This window comes from Tiliqua scincoides, chromosome 11 (assembly GCF_035046505.1).
Source record: "Tiliqua scincoides isolate rTilSci1 chromosome 11, rTilSci1.hap2, whole genome shotgun sequence".
Taxonomy (NCBI): domain Eukaryota; kingdom Metazoa; phylum Chordata; class Lepidosauria; order Squamata; family Scincidae; genus Tiliqua; species Tiliqua scincoides.
This window is the reverse complement of record NC_089831.1, coordinates 2,703,323-2,725,063: the sequence shown is the minus strand read 5'-3', so window position 1 is coordinate 2,725,063 and position 21,741 is coordinate 2,703,323. Positions and strand designations below refer to the sequence as shown.

Sequence of the window (21,741 nt, the reverse complement as noted above, 5' to 3'; positions counted from 1 at the left end):
AGGGGGGGGTCCTGCCATGAGTACCACTAGGCACCACTTCAAGTACCACTGGTGGTATGAGTACTACTGGTTGAGAAATGCTGCTCTATTGCTTTTACCACCCAGCCCCAAAAAGAATTCCAGTGAACTCTAAAGCTTCCCCCTCCAACTTCCAACTCTGCAATCCAATGCACGTCTACTCAGAAGCCCAACAAGTTCAAGGGGAGTTGTTGACTTCCAGGGTTTGAGAGAGAATGGCAGCCTTGAAGGACAGTTTCACTAATGAGCAAAAAGGTACTATGAGGGGACTATTTTTCTAGGTTGCTTTCTGACAGGCAACAGCAGATACCCATCACTTTGGTCTACTCTAGTGGCGAGTCTCCCACAGGTTTGAGGGTTGCTACTGACCAGGGAGTGCAAAGCAGGGGCCTGCAGTGGGTGGGGAGGTAGGTGAGGCAGAACCTCCCCACCACAGTCCTTTGAAAGTGTTGCAGCTGTGTAGGTGCCCAGCACCCACAACCCAGCCCAAAAATGAAAATTAAGAGCACATGTAACAAGCCTTGCAGGTTTTGAGGTTCACCCTGATCACAAGTTCTTCCCAGTGCTTCTCCAGTTCTTTTTCATTAGGTGATAAGACCTAAACCCAATTTGCAAACTTGTTCAAAAAATCTTCAATTTCTAGTCAGCCTGGCATTTCACTTGCGTGGGGGGAGGGAGAATAACCTAAAGGAACTTTTCTTTGAGAGAAGGAGCAATGCTAACTGTACCATCCTCAGGACACTGGGAATAGCAGCCCAATCCTATGCAAGCCTACACAGGAGCAAATCACATTCTATAGTCAATTGGGCTTGCTTCCCAGGTGTGAGTAGGATTGCAGCCTAAGGGTTATCCAACTTTCCAGAGCCAATGCAGCCCCGAGGTAAGGGAACAAACATTTCGTTGTCACAAGGAAACCTCCAGGACTTGGTGCTGGAAAGTTACAGTTAAGAGGACTTAGGACCTAATCCTATCCAATTTTCCAGTGCCAGTGCAGCTGTACCAATAGGGCATGCACTGCATCCTGTGGTGGGGGGAGGGAACATTTGTTCCCTGAAATTATAGAATAAAGAGTAGGCAATAATTACTGTTAAAATAGGGGAGGGGGTCAGGGCTACATAAGAACAGCCCCACTGGATCAGGCCACAGGCCCATCTAGTCCAGCTTCCTGTATCTCACAGTGGCCCACCAAATGCCCCAGGGAGCATACCAGATAACAAGAAACCTTATCCAGGTGTCCTCCCTTGCATCTGGCATTCTGACGTAGCCCATTTTTAAAATCAGGAGGTTGCACCATACACGTCATGGCTTGTAACCTGTGATGGACTTTGGAAATTTGTCCAATCCCCTTTTAAAAGCATCTAGGCCAGGTGGCATCTAGGCCATCACCACATCCTGTGGCAAGGAGTTCCACAGACCAACCACATGCTGAGTAAAGACATATTTCCTTTTGTCTGTCCTAACCCTCCCAACACTCAATTTTAGTGGATGTCTCCTGGTTCTGGTATTATGTGAGAGTGTAAAGAGCATCTCTCTATCCACTCTGTCCATCCCCTGCATAATTTTGTATGTCTCAATCATGTCCCCCCTCAGGCGTCTCTTTTCTAGGCTGAAGAGGCCCAAACGCCATAGCCTTTCTTCATAAGAAAGGTGCCCCAGCCCAGTAATTAGCTTAGTCCAGGGGTTGGCAACCCATCTGCTCTGGGCAGCAGCAGGAGGAGGCGTGGAGCTGCACCTGCACTTCACAGGGGAAGGCAAGTCTTCCCTTGGCTCCTCTCACTGGGGACCTTGAGCCCATCCAAGCTGGAGAAGTGTGCCGGGGAGACATAAGCGATCTTCAGTCCCTTCCTGTGTGAGAGATGGGGGGGGGTTTGATGTCCCTAAGGGGCAAAAAGTCTTCTGGGGAGAGCCACTGGTGGGGTGAGACACTGGGAGACTGACCCTCTTGCCTGGATCAAAGGTGGAGGGGGAGCTCCAAAAACTTCTGCAGTCTGGAGCTGGAAGGAGGAGGTGCCCCTTGGAGGTCCCAGGGCTGCGTTTCATTCTCCTCCAGACTGACAATGCAATGCTAGGCATGTCTACTCAGAAGTAAACCCCATTGTGTTCAATGGGGCTTACTCCCAGGAAAGTGTGGATAGGATCGCAGCCTCAGTGACGAAGATGAGATGCTTCCTTCTTCGCCTTCTGACTGACAGTGTCTACTCAGAGGTAAGTCCCACTGTATTCAATGGGGCTTACTCCCAGGAAAGTGTGGCAGAGTTTGCCACACTTGCCTCTATGCGTTTGCCTCTATGTAGGCACTGAGCACAATCCTAACCAGGTCTACTCAGAAGTAACTCCTATTTTGTTCAATGGGGCTTACTCTCAGGAAATTGTGGTTAGGATTGCAGCCACTGTCAATCAGAATGTGAAGAAGGAAGCATCTCATCTTCGGCACTGAGGCTGCGATCCTATCCACACTTTCCTGGGAGTAAGCCCCATTGAACAAAATAGGAGTTACTTCTGAGTAGACCTGGTTAGGACTGTGCTCAGTGCCTACATAGAAGTAAGTTCCATTGTGTTCAATGGGGCTTACTCCCAGGAAAGTGTGGCAAACTCTGCTGGGGCTGCAATCCTCAGGGCGATGGACGGGCAGCTGAACTGCTCCTAGTCAGCGAGGCTGCACGCTGACTGCTCCTGTTGCCCTCGTTAGCGGGAGGGGACACATGGCGGCAGGGGGGGCTCGCCCTCCGGGGCAGCGGGGGCTCTTTGAGTGGGAGCGGCTCCAGCGTCCCCCTCTTCCTACCGCACCCCCCGACCCACCGGGAAAGCTGAGCCAGCTAGCTCAGCCGGGGAAGACAGGCGCAGGGCGGGCAACTGCTCCTGTTTCCCTCGTTAGCGGGTGGGGACACATGCCCTTGGGGGCAGCGGGGGCTCTTTGGGCTCCAGCGCCCTCCTCTTCCCCCCGGGCCCCCGACTCACCGGGAGTGCTGAGCCTAGCCGGGGAGGAGAGGCGCATGGCGAGCAGCTGAACTGCTCCTCATCAACGAGGCTGCAGGCTGGCCGTTCGCGCCCTCTCCTGCATTCTCCGCGCAGTCGCAGGAGGGTCATAGCTGCGCGTGCGCTCCCCAGCCAACAACCGGTTCTCCGAACCAAGAGGTGAACTAAGAAGCGGTACTATAGAACCGGGGCGAACCGGCTCAATCCCACCACTGATCTAGGTAAATATCTATGTACTTAACACCAACTGGTGTGGTCCCCCCATCCATAAATATATATTTGTCTCACTTATTCTGTGTTTTATTTTAGTGTATAAACTTTCAGGAGGGGATTAAATACATCTTTATTTCAACACATTGACTCCCATTGAAGATACAATTTTAAAAAAAGTTATTATCATCGTTATTCTGATTAAGTCAGGAGCTGTACTTACCCAGAACTTCATTTTATCCACCTGTCTGATTTTCTGGAAAACAGGACAGAAATGTCTCAGATTTGATTCATATATATGATTTCCATATCAGCAATTCCAAGGTTCGGAGAGATAGGAAAGATTTGTAGCCCTAAAATGGCTTTAGGCTGGCATTTATCCCAGCTAAAAGTTGTACCCATTAAAATGGCTCCAGGCAGGCATTTAGCTCTACAAAAAGTTGTCCATGTATAATCTAATCTTTTGCTTTAAACAAATTTACAACATGGTCCTAAATATGTTCATTCATTAGTCATTTCCACTGGGTACAATGAGGCATACCACCTGGTATGAAAGCCTCAATTGTATGACTGACGTGAAATTTCACATAGTACTTTTGGAAATGCAAAATAGAAGATTAAAGTTGGAGAACTCCAACTCTGAAGTTGGAGAGGCTCAAGAACAACAAGTAATTTCATTAGGTGAAAGAGGTGTCTTACTCTAGTGTAATTAGTAGAAGTAGTGTAAGTAAGTACTTCTATTTACTTACACTACTTCTACTAATTACACTAGAGGGTGAGGGTGGCCCTAGTGAGGGTGGCCCTAGTGGCCACCATTCTCGTTGCTCAGGCAAGTTCTCACAGGAGAAAGTGGTCCATTAGACACACATCAAAACCTTGCACTTTCGTTCATTATCATGATTCCTAATCCAAGAACATCCTGGCAGGTCCGTTCTGGCATACGTCCAGCTGCCATCAATGCCATTTGTGCAGAAAACCACTGCAGATTGTAATTAAGAGAGCAAAACTAAATCAACTTGTAGTCAGTGACCATGTTTTATGAGGTTCATTGTTACATTTCATTTCTTTCCTCAGCCCTTCCCTTTAGTCTCTAAACTTTAAAGGGCCTCATCAAATATCTGGCACAGTGTTGAGGATCGGAAAAAAAATTAAATATAAAATTTAAATAAATACATTAGAGATGGACCTTAGAATGAATGAATGAATGAATGAATGAATGGGCTCAAATGTCCAGGATTTCTTCAAGCACCAGCACAGCCCAAGAAATAAAGCACATACTTAAATGGACCCCCATTCCCCCACCCCTCAAGCACAACTCCAGTTGTGTTTGGTCAACTGGGCCAGAGGCTCTTAGGGGATCAGAGACTTGTTGTGAGCCACATCTGGCCCCCAGGCCAGGGTTTGGAGACCCCTGCTTTAGTCTAACAAAGGAATTCATTTGCAACTGTGTGTTTTAGAGATTTGTGTCCAGGCAGAAAACAGCAATTGTCATCTACAACAATGGCATGATGATTCAAATCTTGCCCAAGGCATTTTGATGCTTGTAGCAGAAAATCAAAATGCTACTCTCTCCTATCCTTTCCATGGGGAAATTATGTGAACTGATACAACTTGTGTTTGTTACAAGGCACAGGAAAAGAACTTGTATTAGGTTCATGGGAAGCCACCTTGGGTGCCCTTCGGGAGAAAGGCGGAACACAAATCCAATAAATAAATAATAAACTGTATTGTGTCCTATGGCTCAGATCCTATTTGACCCTCCTTAACAGCACCCAAAAGCTACCACCTAAACCAGTGATTTTCAGAAGGGTTTTCTTTTGGGGGGGGGGGTCACTGCACACTATGGTCTTTTCTATGGTCTTCACTTGTGATGTCACTTCCAGTTTCCAGGAAACTCTTCTGGGATCTGTGGCTCTGTTTCAAGGGCAACTGCCTGTAGAAATAAATTGTCCCTTTTCCACTGCTGGCTCCATAGTAGAGGAAGATGACCAAACATTTGTCACTACAGACCAGCCATTTTCAACCACTGCTGTGGCACACTGGTGTGCCATGGATGGTCTGCAGGTGTGCCGCAGAAGTTTGGGGGAAGATCATTTGTTAGTAGGGCCACGGGGGATGCTAGCCTCTGCTGTTAGTGCTGTGTGCCTTGTCTATTGTCAAAAAACTGGTGGTGCGCCTTGACAGTTTTAGTGCCTTGTCAGTGTGCTGTGAGATGAAAAAGGTTGAAAACCACTAATACAGACAGTTGCTCTAGAAACAGAGCCATAGAACCTGGAAGAGTTTTTTTTAGCAATTTTCAATCATTGTGCTCCAAACTCCTGCGGCACACCTGTGAACCTTTTGTAACACCCCAATGTGCACACTGGTTAAAAAAATTACTGGTCTACACCTTAGCTTAATGGTACAGCCAGCTCTATCATAACCAGGCATTTTGGAAGGAACAGTCTCGCACCATGAACTTCTTGCTGTGAATAATTAACATTTGCACTTAAAACCACTTGAGACAGACAAAACCACACCTCTCCAAGTTGGTGGCTTGAGTAAACTGTTAAAGGCATACAAGAGGAGGAGTATCTGTATCTATGTGTTTTAGAGATTTTTGTCCATGCAGGAAACATTATTGGCTACAATTGTTGGCTACAACAATGTCATGATAATCCAAATTCACTCAAGGAATTTTGACCACTAAGGCAGAACATCAAAATGAAAATCAAAACAGAAAATCATACAATCAAAACCTGGTCTGAGTGCCTAAGAATCCTTTCCCCACTTATCTCAAGCCAGAGAAAACCTGCCAAACACCATAATCCCTCTAATGGATTTCCACTCAAGCTTTTTGTATGTGGAGTGCACACTTATACCCAAACCAAATCTACTGCATGGCACAGCCTTGAAAGCTAACAGAGAACATACATAAAGTTCCTGGTCAATATTTGAGGTGTGCCTGTTTGTCTGCCAGAAAATAAATAAAATCAGCATTGGGGCTAGAAAGATATTAAGTGGAATTTTTTTAGTACATTCAACTTTCCTGGGTCAGAACTGAGGGAGTTCCAAATTAATAAATTAAAAAAACTAGGCATTTAAATATTTACATTTCATCTTTTAGTCCCTCACAGGGCAAGCATAGCAGTTACATTGGCAGCCTGGGATTTGGATTAACCAGATACAAATTGGGTTCTATTGCTATGGGTGGGCTGGGAGTGTGTGCCAGGGCATGGAGTCAGTGAGTTCTGCTTTAGTACCTAAGCTGCTTCCATCAATGGCTAATGGTCATCCTAGTAGCACTTTCCACCATCTTGTTTAATTCCTTTTTATTTTAGGTTCTAATAAACTGCTTATATTTTGACCCCGACTCCCCTAGTGCATAGCCACAAGTAATTCAGTGGGCTGCCATTTCTGATTGCTCCTGTGGCTACTTCAATTTGATTTGAAATAAGAACCTCTAGGGTTCTGGGCAATATTCCCCCTAAGGCAGTGGTTCCCAAAATGTGAGCCGTGGCTCCCTGGGGAGCTATGGAAACCAGTCAGAGGAGCTGTGGAATCCTCATAAAAAACCTGCCACCCTGTACAATGTATAGGTTTATAGCCCTAAAGGAGAACTGTGGCCAATGGTCCAGTAGGTAAAAGATAGGGACTAGCACTCCCTAGACACCAGTCAAAAAATTTTGGGAACCTCTGTCACAGGGGTCCACAGCACTGCATCTAGCCCAGTTGTTCCCAAACTGTGCACCACAGCAAACTCACAGGGGTGCTGGTTCTCCCAAGCGAAGAGGGGAGATCACACGATTTCTAGTGATCTTGGCCTGGCCAATGGCCAATGGCCAGGCCAAGATCACTAGAAATAGTTTGCAATTGCTGGAAATTACACAAGATTTTGAGCTATTTTGCAATAGTTCAAGCGATCTCCAGGGAGTTCTGGTGGCCCTCTTGTCCTCCCATGGTGTGGCTCTGCTTGCGACAGGGCAACTTGACCATGGTAAGTTTGGGAACCGTTAATCTGTTCTGGTGAAGTTGAGAGTTTGCTCCTGACTTAATAGTTCATTGGGTCCTAATAAAAAGCATGAGTTTACTTGTACTTTCCCACCCTAAAGGAGCGGCATGGAGAACTGCCATTTCTTTACTATTTTGATCCTTATGCTGGGGGTCTGTTGGACTGTTGAAGCACAACCAACAACGTGTCATGAGTACCTGACAGAGAGCTGGTCAGGATCAAATTACTCATTATGCTAAACAGTGAACACGACCCACTGGGCTGTTGGGGATTTTTAAGTAGCAACCTTGGGGGTCCATGGGACAGAGCAGTGTCGTGCGGCTTTAGGACTCTGACCCTACCAGCGTCACTCCCAGTTGCACCACCAGCATGTTGCCATAAATGGAAGCATCATTTCCATTGGTTTTCACATGAAGCTTTATCCCCCTGTTTTCAACAGTGTGCAGGGAAACACTACTGGGAGTGGAGGCAAAGTTCCATTCTTCCCCCTCCAAATACTCTCTCTGGCCGTGGTCCTCCTCCATTTCACAGACCCCACAGGCCACCATTTTTTTAAAAACGAAACCACACATCAGGCCACCTTACATGCTTGCAGGCACACCTCACGCGGCCCTTAGTATTTAAGGTGCGATGAGACTCGATATTGTTTCAGACTCTTTCAGCCCTCTACAAATACAACCCGATCTGTTGCTAAATTCTAGTTCAGCAGTTTCTCACTGGTCGCTCCACTGTTATCTCCAGCAATGGACTGGCTCAGCTACTCCTCAGGAAGTTGTTTTAAAAGGCAGTTTGAATATCGGTAAGGAAATTCTTCAGACTTACAGCTGATATATGTAAATATACAGTGCTGTGCACATCCGAAAGTAAATTGCCATCGCAAAGATCAGTGACCAGGAGGTGGCGCAGAGCATCAATGTTAAGGGTGGAACAAGATGTTCAGCTTTCAATAGTAGCTGTGTTTTGAAACACAGGTGAAAGCAGTGATTTTCAGTTGGTGTGCCATGGCAACCGCAAAAGGTCCACAGGTGTGCCATGGGAGTTAGGAGCACACAGTTGCAAATCACTGAACTGGGTTCTGCGACTGTTTCTAAGACAACTGCCTCTAGTGTGAATTGTTTGCAGAGCCAGCAGCGGAAGAGGGACAAACAATTCGTTACTACAGACAATTGCCCTAGAAATAGAGCCACAGAACGTGGAAGAGTCCCCCAGAAGCCAGAAGTGACTTCACTAGGGCTGAAGACCATAGAGAAGACTGTAGAGGGCAGTGAGAAGAAAAATACTGAAAATCACTGATTTAAAGCAATGAGTGATGCATGGGGGCATGCAATCAGACTAGGACTCATAGAGGGGACTAGGCACTAAAGCTCCCCTGTATGCATGCAAACCCCTGCTGCCATTTTCAGCGGTGTCAGAGGCCCTCCTCCTTGTTGTTGGTTTAGAAAGGAAGACATTTCCTTTCTAAAAGCAGGGATTGGTGCATGCCTCAACCTTGATCCTAAGGCAGTCACAGTGCCCTGTGGTCACAGTGGCTCCATCACCCAGCTCTCCCACCATTTTGAATCATGTGAGATCTTGTGAGAGACTGCACAATTCAAGACGGTGGTGTCTGAGAGAGCCACTGAAGGCTACTGTGGACATTCCATGGCGCCCCGTGAGTTCACAGTTTGGGACCCAATGCCCTGGGGGATCTGACACTGCTTCAACTCTATTTGCAAGTCTGCCTGCCCTTCCTGGCCAAGGAGGTGGGTATAGATGCCAGGAATCACAAAAGCATGTCTATGCCAGGGTATTGCCATTATGCACCACAGCTACTCATTCAGCTACTTTGTGATAGAAAGAAGATTCATGAAAAGCCCTTCCAGTCATTCTGAGATGAATTCAAACAGCAAAGGGAAATTTGTCCAGGGAAGGACACACTGATCAGAGGTTTGCTCTTTGGGACTGGTGAGGTCTGGAGGAAGGCAAACAATGCCTTGGCATATGAAGTTTGGCATCAGCTGAGGCTGTTTCTGAGCCACACATTTCTCAAATCAAAGCCAAATTTGGCAATGTGATGAGAAGAGACAAACCCTGATTGATCCCTTTGATCACCTGCTGAGCTGGTACCCGCAGTGCCCACCCTCCGTTGTCCTTCTCCAGTGTCTGGTTCTCAGCAGACGCCTCCTGCTAGACATGGCTGATATGCTTCCTGTCTTGCTTCTACGAAGGGTCTTCCACTGACCCGTCAGCCTTCCATTTATCTCAGAGGAAAATGAAGCATCATTCTAGGCTCTCACCAGTTAACACAATGCATGGTGAACATCTCCAGTCAGTTCCATAGTGCGTCAACTTGTAACTAGGGTAACGTAAACATGGATCCCAAGGCATGGTCTGGCTGAGACCATGGAACATGGTACTGCCAACCCAGAGCGAGGCTGCCCAATTGGGCACCTTCATTTGATTAGCCCCCTAATCAAGTGGTTTGATTAGCCCAGTGACCACCAACAAATTCCATACACAAATAATTGCACTTTGTGAAGAGGTCATTTGCTTTCTTCCAGAATCTGTTGCCAAATCTTGTTTTCAAATTTGCCTTTGGGTCATGACTGAAAATTACTCTGCTTTCCTTTTGATTTACTTTATTGGGCTTTCCTATATTTAAAGCATGCTCTTTCTTTGAATGTCCTCGAGTGCAGGGCTTTCTGCAAAAGTGACCAATGGATCTTCATAATTAAGCACATCAAATAACTATATTTAACAGCAGTGACAATCCACCACAAGGACAGGTGTGGTTGTCACCAATGGAAACATCACTGCCTGTCACATTTACCTCTGGGAATTCTGTGAGGTGTTTGACATGAGCACATCAATATGATGTCCCTGGGGCATTACTTGGAGAGCTAAGCCAGGCACTCTGCCACCAGCTGGAGATAAGTCCAGCCCTTTAGCACGAGAGGCTGCTGGTGGGAAGGGGGAAGGTTGTTCCATGTACTTGCTGAGATAAGCTGCTTTCCACACTTCAAACAGCACTTGCCTCTGCCAAGGAGGCTTGAGAAAAAAGTAGGCAGAGAGCAAGTCCTCTGCAGTCTGATCCACTCGGTAGGCAGGCCACAGACTCTGCCACAAATGGGCCATAGCAAAATTCTACCTACAAAATACATGTGCTTAATTTTCTTCTGGTTATTCATTTGTGACTTTTAGCAAACAGGAGCTCCAAAGCACCAGAAACAAAATGTGTGCATGTGCATGTGTGCTTGCAGGAAACACGCATACAAAATTAATGCCATTTACCAGAGAAAGTCTCCAAATGGTCAGAAGCATTCACTGAAATGGAGAATCACAGTTGCACAAACCAAGGCTGCAATTCCATCCCATTCCCAAATTGGGTCTTGAAACTGACAAGCTGATAGTTGACAAAGAGAATGTATTGAGCCTGATGGAAACCAGAACGGAAAGCAGCACATGCACATTTACTCATGAGTAGGTGGCCATGCCTTGGTCATGAAGGGGACCACAAGGTCACCAGAATGGTCCCGATCCAATGAACGTGGTGCTCAACAAATGCTCCAGAAGGTGGTTTTCCCACCATAGTAAAAAGGATAAAAACAGGCTTGAGCAGTTGGTAAAGTGAAACTCTTTTTGGGGAGGGGGGGTCTCATAAAGCTAGGTAGGTCCTGATAGAGTGTCATTTTAAAAAGTGGGTCCTGGTGCTAAAATGTATGGATACTATGACTATACACATTTTCTTGGGAGTAAGTCCCATTTACTCAATGGGACTTATTTCTGAGTACACATGCTTAGGATTGCACTGTACATATTTGTTGCCAACCTCCTCCTTGTGCATTGATGCACATTCTGTATACTGAATTGATACATGCTTCCAAAGTGTATTACTGTACATTGGCAGTAACTTGCTAATTGATTTGTCTGGTGGAGAGCTCTTTACTGCTTCAGTCTTGGCCATTGACAAGAGGATTCCACTTCTTGTTTCAAGGCTAAGCAAAATATGGCCCTGCTGAGCAGAGAGTACCCAGCAAATGGAGCGTGGAGCCAAACCCCAGAGTCACGTTTTCAGTGCTGCCTGAAGGAAAGGCAAGTTCTGAAGCACATTCTGAATGTACAAGCACATTCAGAAATGGCTCTTGGGAAGCTGAGCACTCAAGGGTTCATTGAGTTTCCTGCTGGAATTCTCATTAAGGATAAGTATGTTGGTCTTGAAATAGCACCACGGCAGAGCACAGGAGGAGTCAGGCAATAAGTTGGAAATTTGTGAAAAGATTTTGGGCAGTCGTCTTGCTTTTGTCAATGTCACACAAGATGCTCTTTTCAGCTTATCTGACACCCAAATGAATACCAAACTTGCAACGAAAGAACGGGTTGACAAGGGAGAGAATTCCAAAAATGTCCAGTGAGAACTCTTCCCCCTTCCCGTTACAAGAGCCTCTTTGTTCCAGGGTCTTCCACTGACCCGTCAGCCTTCCATTTATCTCAGAGGAAAATGAAGCATCATTCTAGGCTCTCACCAGTTAACACAATGCATGGTGAACATCTCCAGTCAGTTCCATAGTGCGTCAACTTGTAACTAGGGTAACGTAAACATGGATCCCAAGGCATGGTCTGGCTGAGACCATGGAACACAGTCACCTTCCCAGAGCTAAGCAGGTCTAGATCCAGGCAGTGTCTGTATGAATGACCACCTGGGAATCCCATCTATGCCACCTTAAATTCCATGGTGGAAGAAAGACAGAAAATAAATGCACTGACAGATTACATTAGAGCGCATGACTCCCCTGTTATCCTTGTCTTTCCTTTGGTTGTCTCCCACACTGTTTAAATCAGCACTTTTCTTCTCATAGCACACTGACCACTATGATAGTCTCTATGGTCTTCGCCTCTTGTGATGTCGCTTCCAGTTTTCAGGAGACTCTTCTGTAGTAAACGTCTGTAGTAACAAATTATCTGTCCCTCTTCCTCCGCCGGCAGACAATTCATCACTATGGACAGTTGCTCTAGAAATCATCATCATCATCATTATTGTAATCATCATCAATATTTATAAACTACTTTTCAACAAAAGTTCACAAAGCGGTTTACAAAGTCAAATGGAGCCACACAACTGGGAAGAGTCTCCTGGAAGCCAAAAGTGACATCACAAGAGGTCAGTGTGCAGCTCTTAACTAAGAGGTAAACCACAGAGTTGATTTATTGCTATCAGAAGAAAGAGGGCATTTGGGGCAATCAAATCTACGGCCTGGGCCAACTCCCTTACATGTAAGTCCTGTACAGATTATTATTCTCAGGTGAGCCAACGTAGAGAAGGAGAGAGCATACTCATGCCTTCTGCTCCACCTCCAACCTGCATGTGTGGCTTGGCTCTTCAGCACATCTATTCACAGCAGATGTGTTTGCTCTCTGCAGAAGAGCCTATCGGTGCATGGAGGTCAGGGTATGGGAGCAGAGGGCAACACCCTAGCCTCTTTCTCCACCCATTGACTAGTGTGGGGATAATAATCTGCATTCTCATTCAATGTAAGAAGTGCCAGAGAGAACCAGGAGAGATGCCAGGATGAGAGGGGAGAGATAATCCTCGCCATGGTTAACTTGGGCTAACCACCTGCCCAGAAGTAGCCCAGAACCTGCCCAGATCCCCCTGCCTGCAAAGTACCCTGAATAAATTAAGAAAACCACTGTGACTGTTAATTAAACATCTGGATTTCTTTTGCAAGCTTTCCTTCAATGGAGGTCACCTTCCCCTTTGAATATTCCATTTGCAAAAAGCCACCCCTGGGAATGGACCATTTATGGGAAGGAAATAAGCGAGAGGTGGCATGAGGCAAGAGATGGGAAGCCAGTCTCTGAGAGACACAGGCATGGAAATGTATTTTGGTTGTTCCATCGCATGCTCATCACACTGTCAGTGTCACACCCTTTTATCTCCACTATCGCATCCCAACAGTTACTTCATGCCTCAACCAGCTTCTGCTGACGGCCAATGTGGGGAATTTCCTCGGTTTCCTGCACATATTTTGGAAGCTTCATCCCACCCCAGTTCAAGGAGTTCAGCAATGACCTTCAGCGCATCTCCAGGGCAGCAAACATATGGCAGTTCTCCTTCCCATCAGAGAGGCACATGGACGTGAACAAACTTTTGCAGTCTACCAGTTGATCCAGGATGGCCAATTCTGAATACAGCCTTGAGTTCTGGTCTGCACATTTTTGAGTGTCGAAACACACTTTTCCTTTCAGAATTAAAATGGGAGGCACCCCCCAAAATGTTTTAAGAGTGGGTGCAAAATTACCTGCCTGTATTTCTCTGCATGTTACTGTTCTGGATGAGCCTTCAGATCAGAATGAGACAGGCTGAGAGCAGAGGCTGGGACAGAAATATAACAGGCAGCATCCTCTGAGTACGGGTCATCTGCTGCATCATGATGGGAGTGATTGCATTCTCCTGTCACAACCACACAATCAGTGCAGCAGAATTACTGGTCTCCACCAGAGGCTGATTGGAAGAAGGGAAGCATGAAGTAGGCATCTTCCTCATGGCTCAGCACTTTGGGGCCATATAAAACCTTAAAGTATTTAGTTAATGGGGGTGGGTGAGTATTAGCGATGGTGTCATTATACACAAAATTGAATTACTGTCCTTTTAACATGAACAACCTAAACCTGGAATCTCTGGTGATGCTTGCTCAGGTGGAGAGGGCTAATGCTAAGTTGTGGCCTTTCAAATGCACAGGACACGTGCATTTGTGAAGCTGTTGTTGACTGAGTCGGACCATTGGTCCACCTGGTGAGCCATGGGAGTTTAGAGCACAGCACTGAAAATCGCTGAAAAAATCTGCCATGTTCTGCAGCTCTGTTTCTAGGGCAACTGTCTGTAACAAATAGTCTGTCCATCTTCTTCAACTGACGGACAAGTCTCTTGAAAACCAAAATGCCATCACAAGAGGTGAAGACCATAGAGAAGAACATAGGTCAGTGTGCCATGCGAAGAAAAATGCTGAATTAGACTTGGTCCATCTAGGTCAGTTTTGCAAATGCAGTGGCTCTCTGACGCTTCAGACAGAACTCTTTCTCTGCCCTACCTGGAGGTGTCATGTGTTGAACCTGGGATGCTCTGTATGCATAGCAGGTGCACTCCCCTCCCCTTGCTTCAGCCCTTTCCCCATGAGAAACCATACCTGAGCCTCAATACCAGGACATCAGCTGTCATCCCAGCCTACTACATGGCCTGTATAAACATATGTAGAGAGGTGAGATAAGACAGCCACTCTAGGTAGTGAAGTTTGGGTCCCTGTAAGGGTGGCAAAGTGGGGGACAAAGAGAAATTTGGGATACAAAGAGCCCAATCCTATGCATGTCTATTCAGAAGTAAGCCCCATTATAGTCAATGGGGCTTACTCTCTGGTAAGTGTGGATAGGATTGCAGCCAAAGAGACACCATTCACTGGAACTGTCCCTCACTGAAATTACCAAGATTAAGAATCAAAAAGCAAGAACCAAAAAGCAAGTAAAGCAGCTTCCAAAACACATAAATGTACAATATGCTTATCCTTCTCCCTTTCATTTCAATGAACCCAGACCAAGGAATGACTTGGCAAAGGTTTCCATGTTAATTAATAGCAGTACCAGAGAGAGAATTGCATTTTCATAGGGAGACACTATCTCAATTTTAGGTAATTCTACCAGCTTGAATCATCCAAAGTGCAAGCCTTTCATTCTGCCCAAAAGAAAACAGGAAATAGCTTTTACATCCAAAGCGAGGCCCTATGACAATCTATGCAAACATTTGGCAAAGGCCATAACAGCATCTTTGGAGATACGCAAGCTGAAAGATGGTGGGATGCAGGGGGCCAGATTTCCTTTACCCCTAAATGGATTAGTGTTCGATAGATAGATAGATAGATAGATAGATAGATAGATAGATAGATAGATAGATAGATAGATAGATAGATAGATAGATAGATAGATAGATAGATAGATAGATAGACAAAGAATGATGAAAAGTTTTATACTTTCATTCATCTATCAAAATCAAACTAACTCTTATGTTCTAATGGCTGCTTCACACAGGTACATCACTTGATGGTGAAAGCATCAGGAGGGAACTTGCATCGTGTACTCCAACTGTCCGGATTTTCCAGGGCCTGCCCCACCCCTATCCTTTCCTTATCCCTCACTTCAAATCATCAAGTGATGAAAAATCAGGGACGTGCCAGCAATCCTGAACTCAGCTCTTCTAGAGTTGCTGAGGCAAAATCTCACCAGCTTGGCACTGGTCAAAAGTTTGCATGGTCATAGCTACTGAATTGGAATTACCCTTTTCTGATTCATCTTGGCACCTAGCAAATCATGGCAACTGGCTGTGGCATCACTCTCTTAAGGGCTCACAGCAGAACGATCAGTGGAGCATGGCCATTGTGTCTTGAAAGCTACTTGGGGAGGGGGCACTGATACACAAACCTTGCTATCAGATTTGAGAATGAGGAACTCTTGGGTTCACCAACACCTGAAATCCATCCTCAACGTTCTTCCAGACCTTGAAACTCACCAGACTAAAGGGACTGAGCTTCAGGATCAGGGACACTGTAATGCCCATCAACTCAAATCCATTTAACATACAGAAGGGGTGCTGGTTGCACTTCTTCCTAAAAATGGAAAGCTCCTCTTTACAGTGTCCCATGTGCAGTCTTCCAGCCCATCATTTGCTCCAGGCCTCATGTCCATTCAGCAGCTTTTGTGACCTCTCCTTGGGGCTGATGCATGAAGTGTTTGAGAGGTCTACTAGCTAGTGTGCAACAGGGACATACAGCCTGGGCTAGCTGAAGCTCAGGAACAATATAACAGGCATTGGTGTTGTCTGTACATGAAGCCAAAATTGCAACAAAGCTACATGGTACAAAAATGGCCCACTGGGCCAATGGAAGGCAACAGAAGGGGGTGGGGGGAATCAGACCTTCTGCAGAAGAGAAAAATTATGTTCTATTTCATGGCATCCAACTGTGGAATGTTTACAAAATGCTCATTAAGAGAAAGGAGGGTTGTGAGATAGGGACAGAAATCTGGTGAACAGCTTACACTAGAGGAGATAAGGGGAGCTACCCTTAGCAGGCCATATCCAATTACTGAGACCTGGATGAAGGGGGTGGAGAGAACAAGAGGGGGGGGGAGAGAGAGAGAGTCTGATCACAAGCTTCAAGAAAAGCGTTCCAAACTTGTCAACTGTCTGCGACACCAGCCGTATATATCCCCTGTGGCGCGGACAGCTTGGCCACTTGGACAGCACCAGAGCCAAACCTTGCCGAGTACTGTGGCTAGCTACAACCGGGCAATGGATTCAGTTACCTTTCAGATCTGGGCAACTCTCTCCTTTTTGGCCCACCTTGCTAGCTGTAGCCCCATCATGAGCCTTGATGCACCGCTCCAGCAGGAAGACGTGCCGTTCTTCGACGAGCAGGACGTACTGCTGGAGAACTTGCGGAATGAATTGCTGAAGGCTCTGAACCTCTCCGACATTCCGCCACCAGAGGAGGACAAGGTGGACCCTCCAGAATATATGTTGGAGCTCTACAACAGGTTTGCCACCGATAAGGCCTCCATGCCATCAGCCAACATCATTAGAAGCTTCAAAAATGAAGGTAAGTCCTGGGGTTCTCCAAAGAGACTTGGTAGGTTCAGGCTTGATATTTAATCAACCATTTTAATCCCAAAGTTCAGCATGGTTCACTCAAGTCTGCACTGGGAGAAGGGATGAGCTCTAAAACAGGCACAGAAAGGGTTTAAGAGGCACAGTGATCCAGTAGGTAGGTGTAGGTTTAGCTGGTTGACTTCCTTGGGTGGGCCATGCATCCGGTCTGCCCAGTGTCTTTCACACCACCAGTCATTAGAATGACTTTTTTCAATTTTGCAGGTACATGGCACACCTTTGCCTAGGCCAGCTACCACTGGGTTTTTAAAATAATGTTTATTTTTTCTCATTTTTAACACCACTTTTCCTCCAAGGAGCACAAGATGATCGTTCCTTCCCACCTTTTGTCCTCACAACAACCTTGTGAGGTAGGTGAGGCTAGGAGATAGTGACTAGCTGAAGGTCATCCAGGTAGCTTCATGGCAGAGCAGCGATTTATACCTGGGTCTTCCAGGTCTAAGTCCAACTCCCAAACCACTACACCATCCTGGTTCTCATATAAATAAATATACTGTACACCTGGCTCTCAGTAATATTGTGCATCCTGGATGCTCTGAAAATCTGGGTGCTCATCTAAACAGGGTCACTTCTTTTTTTAAGAACTCGCCCTTAAAATGTTTGTAGCAAGAAGGTCATTTTTCATCTTCTCCAGAAGGAAACTGAATGGCCACAATCCACTTAGCCAATCTCTCGAAACTAACCTCATTGAAACCAAAATGAGCTGCTGCACAAGAACACTACTACGATTGTGTACCCCCCATTGATCTTTGTGAACCTTGCACTAGAAAATTTCAAAGAGGATTGTGTCTATTGTTTGAACATTGCCTCATTTCTAATGGCATCAACTGCTGCATTCGTTCTGTACATAATCTTACATAGGAGGTTATTTGGGGATACACTACATGCTAGGCATTTCTGTGGGCAAGGTGATCCCTAAACCACTTAAGTCAGTCTAATAAATGCAACAGGTTGGATTATACAACCTTATATAACTGAATGGCCACAATCCACTTAGCCAATCTCTCGAAACTAACCTCATTGAAACCAAAATGAGCTGCTGCACAAGAACACTACTACGATTGTGTACCCCCCATTGATCTTTGTGAACCTTGCACTAGAAAATTTCAAAGAGGATTGTGTCTATTGTTTGAACATTGCCTCATTTCTAATGGCATCAACTGCTGCATTCGTTCTGTACATAATCTTACATAGGAGGTTATTTGGGGATACACTACATGCTAGGCATTTCTGTGGGCAAGGTGATCCCTAAACCACTTAAGTCAGTCTAATAAATGCAACAGGTTGGATTATACATGAGGACTGAAATTAGTTTTTGTTTTTTTTAAACCCATGCAATGGACAAAACTCTGAAGAATCAGTCTACTACTACCTTAGGTGAGTTTAAAAATGTGTAAAGTCATATCAGCACTTCTTACCACACCTACAAAAACAGGTTTTGGATAGTTTTTTAAGGATGGCAGGATTTTGCATTTTTGATGTTGCATTTTTGCATTTTTGATAATGAACATTGTGTGCTAAGATTCTGGAAATTACACACAATGAAGTTTAATGCAATCCTTTTGTTCATTTTGAATACTGTTCTATGGGGAAATTTCACTCACGCAGCTGAGACACAAACGATTCTGTTATCTGCAGAGAATAATTCATGACAAGCAGAATGTTTCAACTTAAAACACAGTGGAACTGGCTTAATAGTCAACTGTACTATTTGGAGCAAAACGGAGGTGTATGCCCAGCTCTGAAGGGGGGAGGGGTCGCTTGCACTTTGCAGTGAGACCCCCTGCAAAACTTAGTGCTTTGCACTATAGCTACACTACTGGTTGTGATGAAAGCAGTTTGTTTCTCATCTGCTTCTGCGTCTATTCCCTGAGTAAGTTGATTCTAAAGGTACAGTTCTCCACAAGCCAGACAGACAAGCAATTCCTTCTCAAATGCCAAGGCTGCATTCTAGCTGATGAGGCTTGCTTTGCTACTAAGGGCGCAATTCTAACCAGGTCTGCTCAGAAGTAAGTCCTATTTAGTTCAATGGGGCTTACTGTCAGAAAACGTGTGGTTAGGATTGCAGCCTAACTGCCTAGCATTCTCCATCCCCAATGGCTTATGGCTCTCCTTATCTTGTGGGCACCTCCCTTAGAAGCTAGCACGAAAACTCTGCCGTCTGTTGACAACCCAGAAACGGCTGAAGATGCCCCCTTTCCATTTTTCAAAATCACCCCTCTTAGTCTGCATCTTCCATAGATGAAGCTTCCAAGGGAAGCACAATAAACAAACCATTTAGGCTGCAGGAAGTCCACTTCACACAGCGATTGTTCCAGTGACAGCAGAGGAGTCACTGGGGTTTGTGTCACCCAGTGCAAGAGCACATTGCGTCACCTCCATGATGGACCTCCTCTCGTACCAGACCTTACAGAATAAATGACAGTATCACATGCACAGTCTCCATGCAGTAGCATCACTATGGTTGGGGTCACTAAACTAAACTTATTTATTTATTTATTTTAATCTATAACAGTGCAGGTCAACCAACAAATCACCAACAGAAAGCCAGTGGCCAACCTGTTGACACTCACACAACTGAATCAGAATTCTAGTATTAGCAGTGATACATGGAAATGAGAGCTGACTCATACAAATACCTTATTGGTTCCTGCTGTGCCATAATAACACCTCATTGGCTCTCAGAAAAATCAGCCTCATTCATCAGTTTTGAGTTGAGAAAATCCTCTTTTTGTTCCACAAAGCAGCTGTGTTTTCTCTTTCTGGTAACTTGGCCATAATTTTGATAGAATACATATAATTCAACAGGGTTTGTTTCATTACATTCTATGTGAAATTACCTTTCCAATGATATGTAACATGATGTTATTATTCATAAAAACAAATTTTCCAAAAAGTTTTCAAAATTTTGGCCACTACTGGTGTCACTTCCTCCCGAGGATGTCACCCTGCATCCTCCACACTCCTAGTGATGCCACCAAGTGACAATCAAACTGGATTCAATCTCATACACATTTGTCATGCAGATACACCCTTGGATGAATGTATCCTCCTGTATCCACATTAATATGGATATTAATTTAAAAGGCGGAAATGTAACTGTTATTATTATTATTTTTTAATTCTCAGAACAGGTTTCTCTGCCAATCTACTTTAATGGCATAAGGCGGTACCCTCTCATTTTCAACGTCTCTGTCCCTCACCACGAAAAGATCACAATGGCTGAGTTGAGACTCTACACGGTGGTGGAAGTGGAGAACATGCTCTATGGCAGCCTGGACAGGAAAATCACCATCTTTGAAGTGCTGGAGAATGAGTATGGTGGATGGAAAGAGGAGAAGAGGCTGAAACTGCTGGCCTCCAGGCACATTTACAGTTCTGAAGATGAGTGGACCACCTTTGAGGTCACAGAGGCCGTCCGGAAGTGGCATCATGCACACTCAACCACCCACAGGTTAGAGGTGCAGATTGAGAACCGAGATGGAGAGGGACCCAACGGAGGAGAGAATGTTGGTATAGATGTTAACCCGGAGACCAAGCATGAGGCTTTATTGGTTGTGTTTTCTGATGATCAAAGTCACACCAAGGAACAGGAGAAGTATGAACTGAATGAGATGATCAAGCATGAACAGATGCAAGACTTGCAGAACCTGGACACAAACGACTTCCACAGCAGCCCCAGAGAAGATAAGCTCCTTCATATCAGGTCCAACATCATCTACGACTCAACATCCCGAATCAGGAGGAACGCCAAAGGAAGCGGCTGCAAAAGAACGTCGCTCTATGTGGACTTCAAGGAGATTGGCTGGGACTCTTGGATCATTGCACCACAGGGGTATGATGCCTACCAGTGCAAGGGAGCCTGCTCCTTCCCATTGGATGAGCATCTCACAACGAGCCATGCCAGGGCTCGGACTGTGGTGCACTTACACGACCCCCAGAAAGCGACTCCAGCTTGCTGCGTGCCGACCAAGCTGGCACCCATCTCTTTGCTCTACTATGAGAACAAGGTTGTGACCTACAAGCTCCACTACGAGGAGATGTCAGTGGTGGAATGTGGCTGCAGATAGTGCCCCTTGACCGGTGCTCTTGAGCTTCTGAATATTTAATTGTTCCATCTGTAAATGTGTACAGTTTTGATTTGTATAGACTGAATGAGCTTTATTTAAGGAGGTGTGTACAGAGTCACAGGGAATGGGCAGCTGGTTAAAACGGGGAGTATATTTCCTAGCATGGTTGCCTGAGCACGAGGGCGGAGGGAAGAAGGACTGGGCTTTTCTGCTTTATCCAAGAGCCAATGGGGACAATCACGAGTAATCAGGTGGCAAAAATTTTCCTAGAGTAGAACACTTCAGGGTGCATGATGGATTGTTGCATGTTGCATGTTTGAATGCTGTCCCAGAAAACAAACTTTCCTGCATGTGAGAAGGGTTCAGCTTACTCCCTGAATGGATTGCCCCTCTATAGTCAAGGAGCATTCAGAGATGGAACCACCATGTCAGACTGGGTCAGACCACTGTTCCATCTCAAACAATTCTGCCTCTATTGATTGGTGACAAAGGGACCTTTCCTGGTCTATCTGGAGATGCCAGGATTGAACCCAGAAGTTTCTGCATGTGGGGCTTTGCCATGGAGCTACAGCCCCCTGCCAACCCCTCTCTGTAGCCTGAAGTGATACGATCCAAGAATTACAACTTGATTCTGCTGATGGTAGAAACTGTCCCCAAACGTCTGGGCCACTGAGACTTAGTCCACCTTCTTTTGCTGGTATAAAGTTCATGCACCAAAAGATTTATAGACTGTAATGGATGTGAACAGCATTGAGTGTATGTATTCAAATATAATCTGAATCAGTGGA

The 21,741-nt window shown here is 45.6% G+C and overlaps 2 protein-coding genes across 3 annotated transcripts in view; one reads left to right on the top strand and one right to left on the bottom strand.

The window, feature by feature from the left end:
- LOC136662224 (gastrokine-1-like) overlaps window positions 1-19,282 on the bottom strand; it is a 27,304-nt gene extending 8,022 nt beyond the window's left edge. Inside the window, exons 1-2 of one of the 2 annotated variants that reach the window (XM_066639348.1) lie at window positions 19,158-19,282; window positions 3,428-3,460 (exon numbers count right to left, since the gene is read on the bottom strand). In XM_066639348.1, coding sequence (XP_066495445.1) covers window positions 3,428-3,460; window positions 19,158-19,160 — 36 coding nt within the window. In that variant the 5' untranslated portion in view covers window positions 19,161-19,282. Of the gene's footprint in view, window positions 1-3,427; window positions 3,461-16,522; window positions 17,040-19,157 lie in introns of those variants that run through there. The other variant, XM_066639349.1, reaches the window with a different exon arrangement.
- On the top strand, window positions 16,409-21,741 carry BMP10 (bone morphogenetic protein 10). The gene is made up of 2 exons (XM_066639347.1): window positions 16,409-16,815; window positions 20,013-21,741. The coding sequence occupies exons 1-2, from the start codon at window positions 16,509-16,511 to the stop codon at window positions 20,951-20,953; spliced, it is 1,248 nt and encodes a 415-aa protein (XP_066495444.1). The 5' UTR covers window positions 16,409-16,508; the 3' UTR covers window positions 20,954-21,741.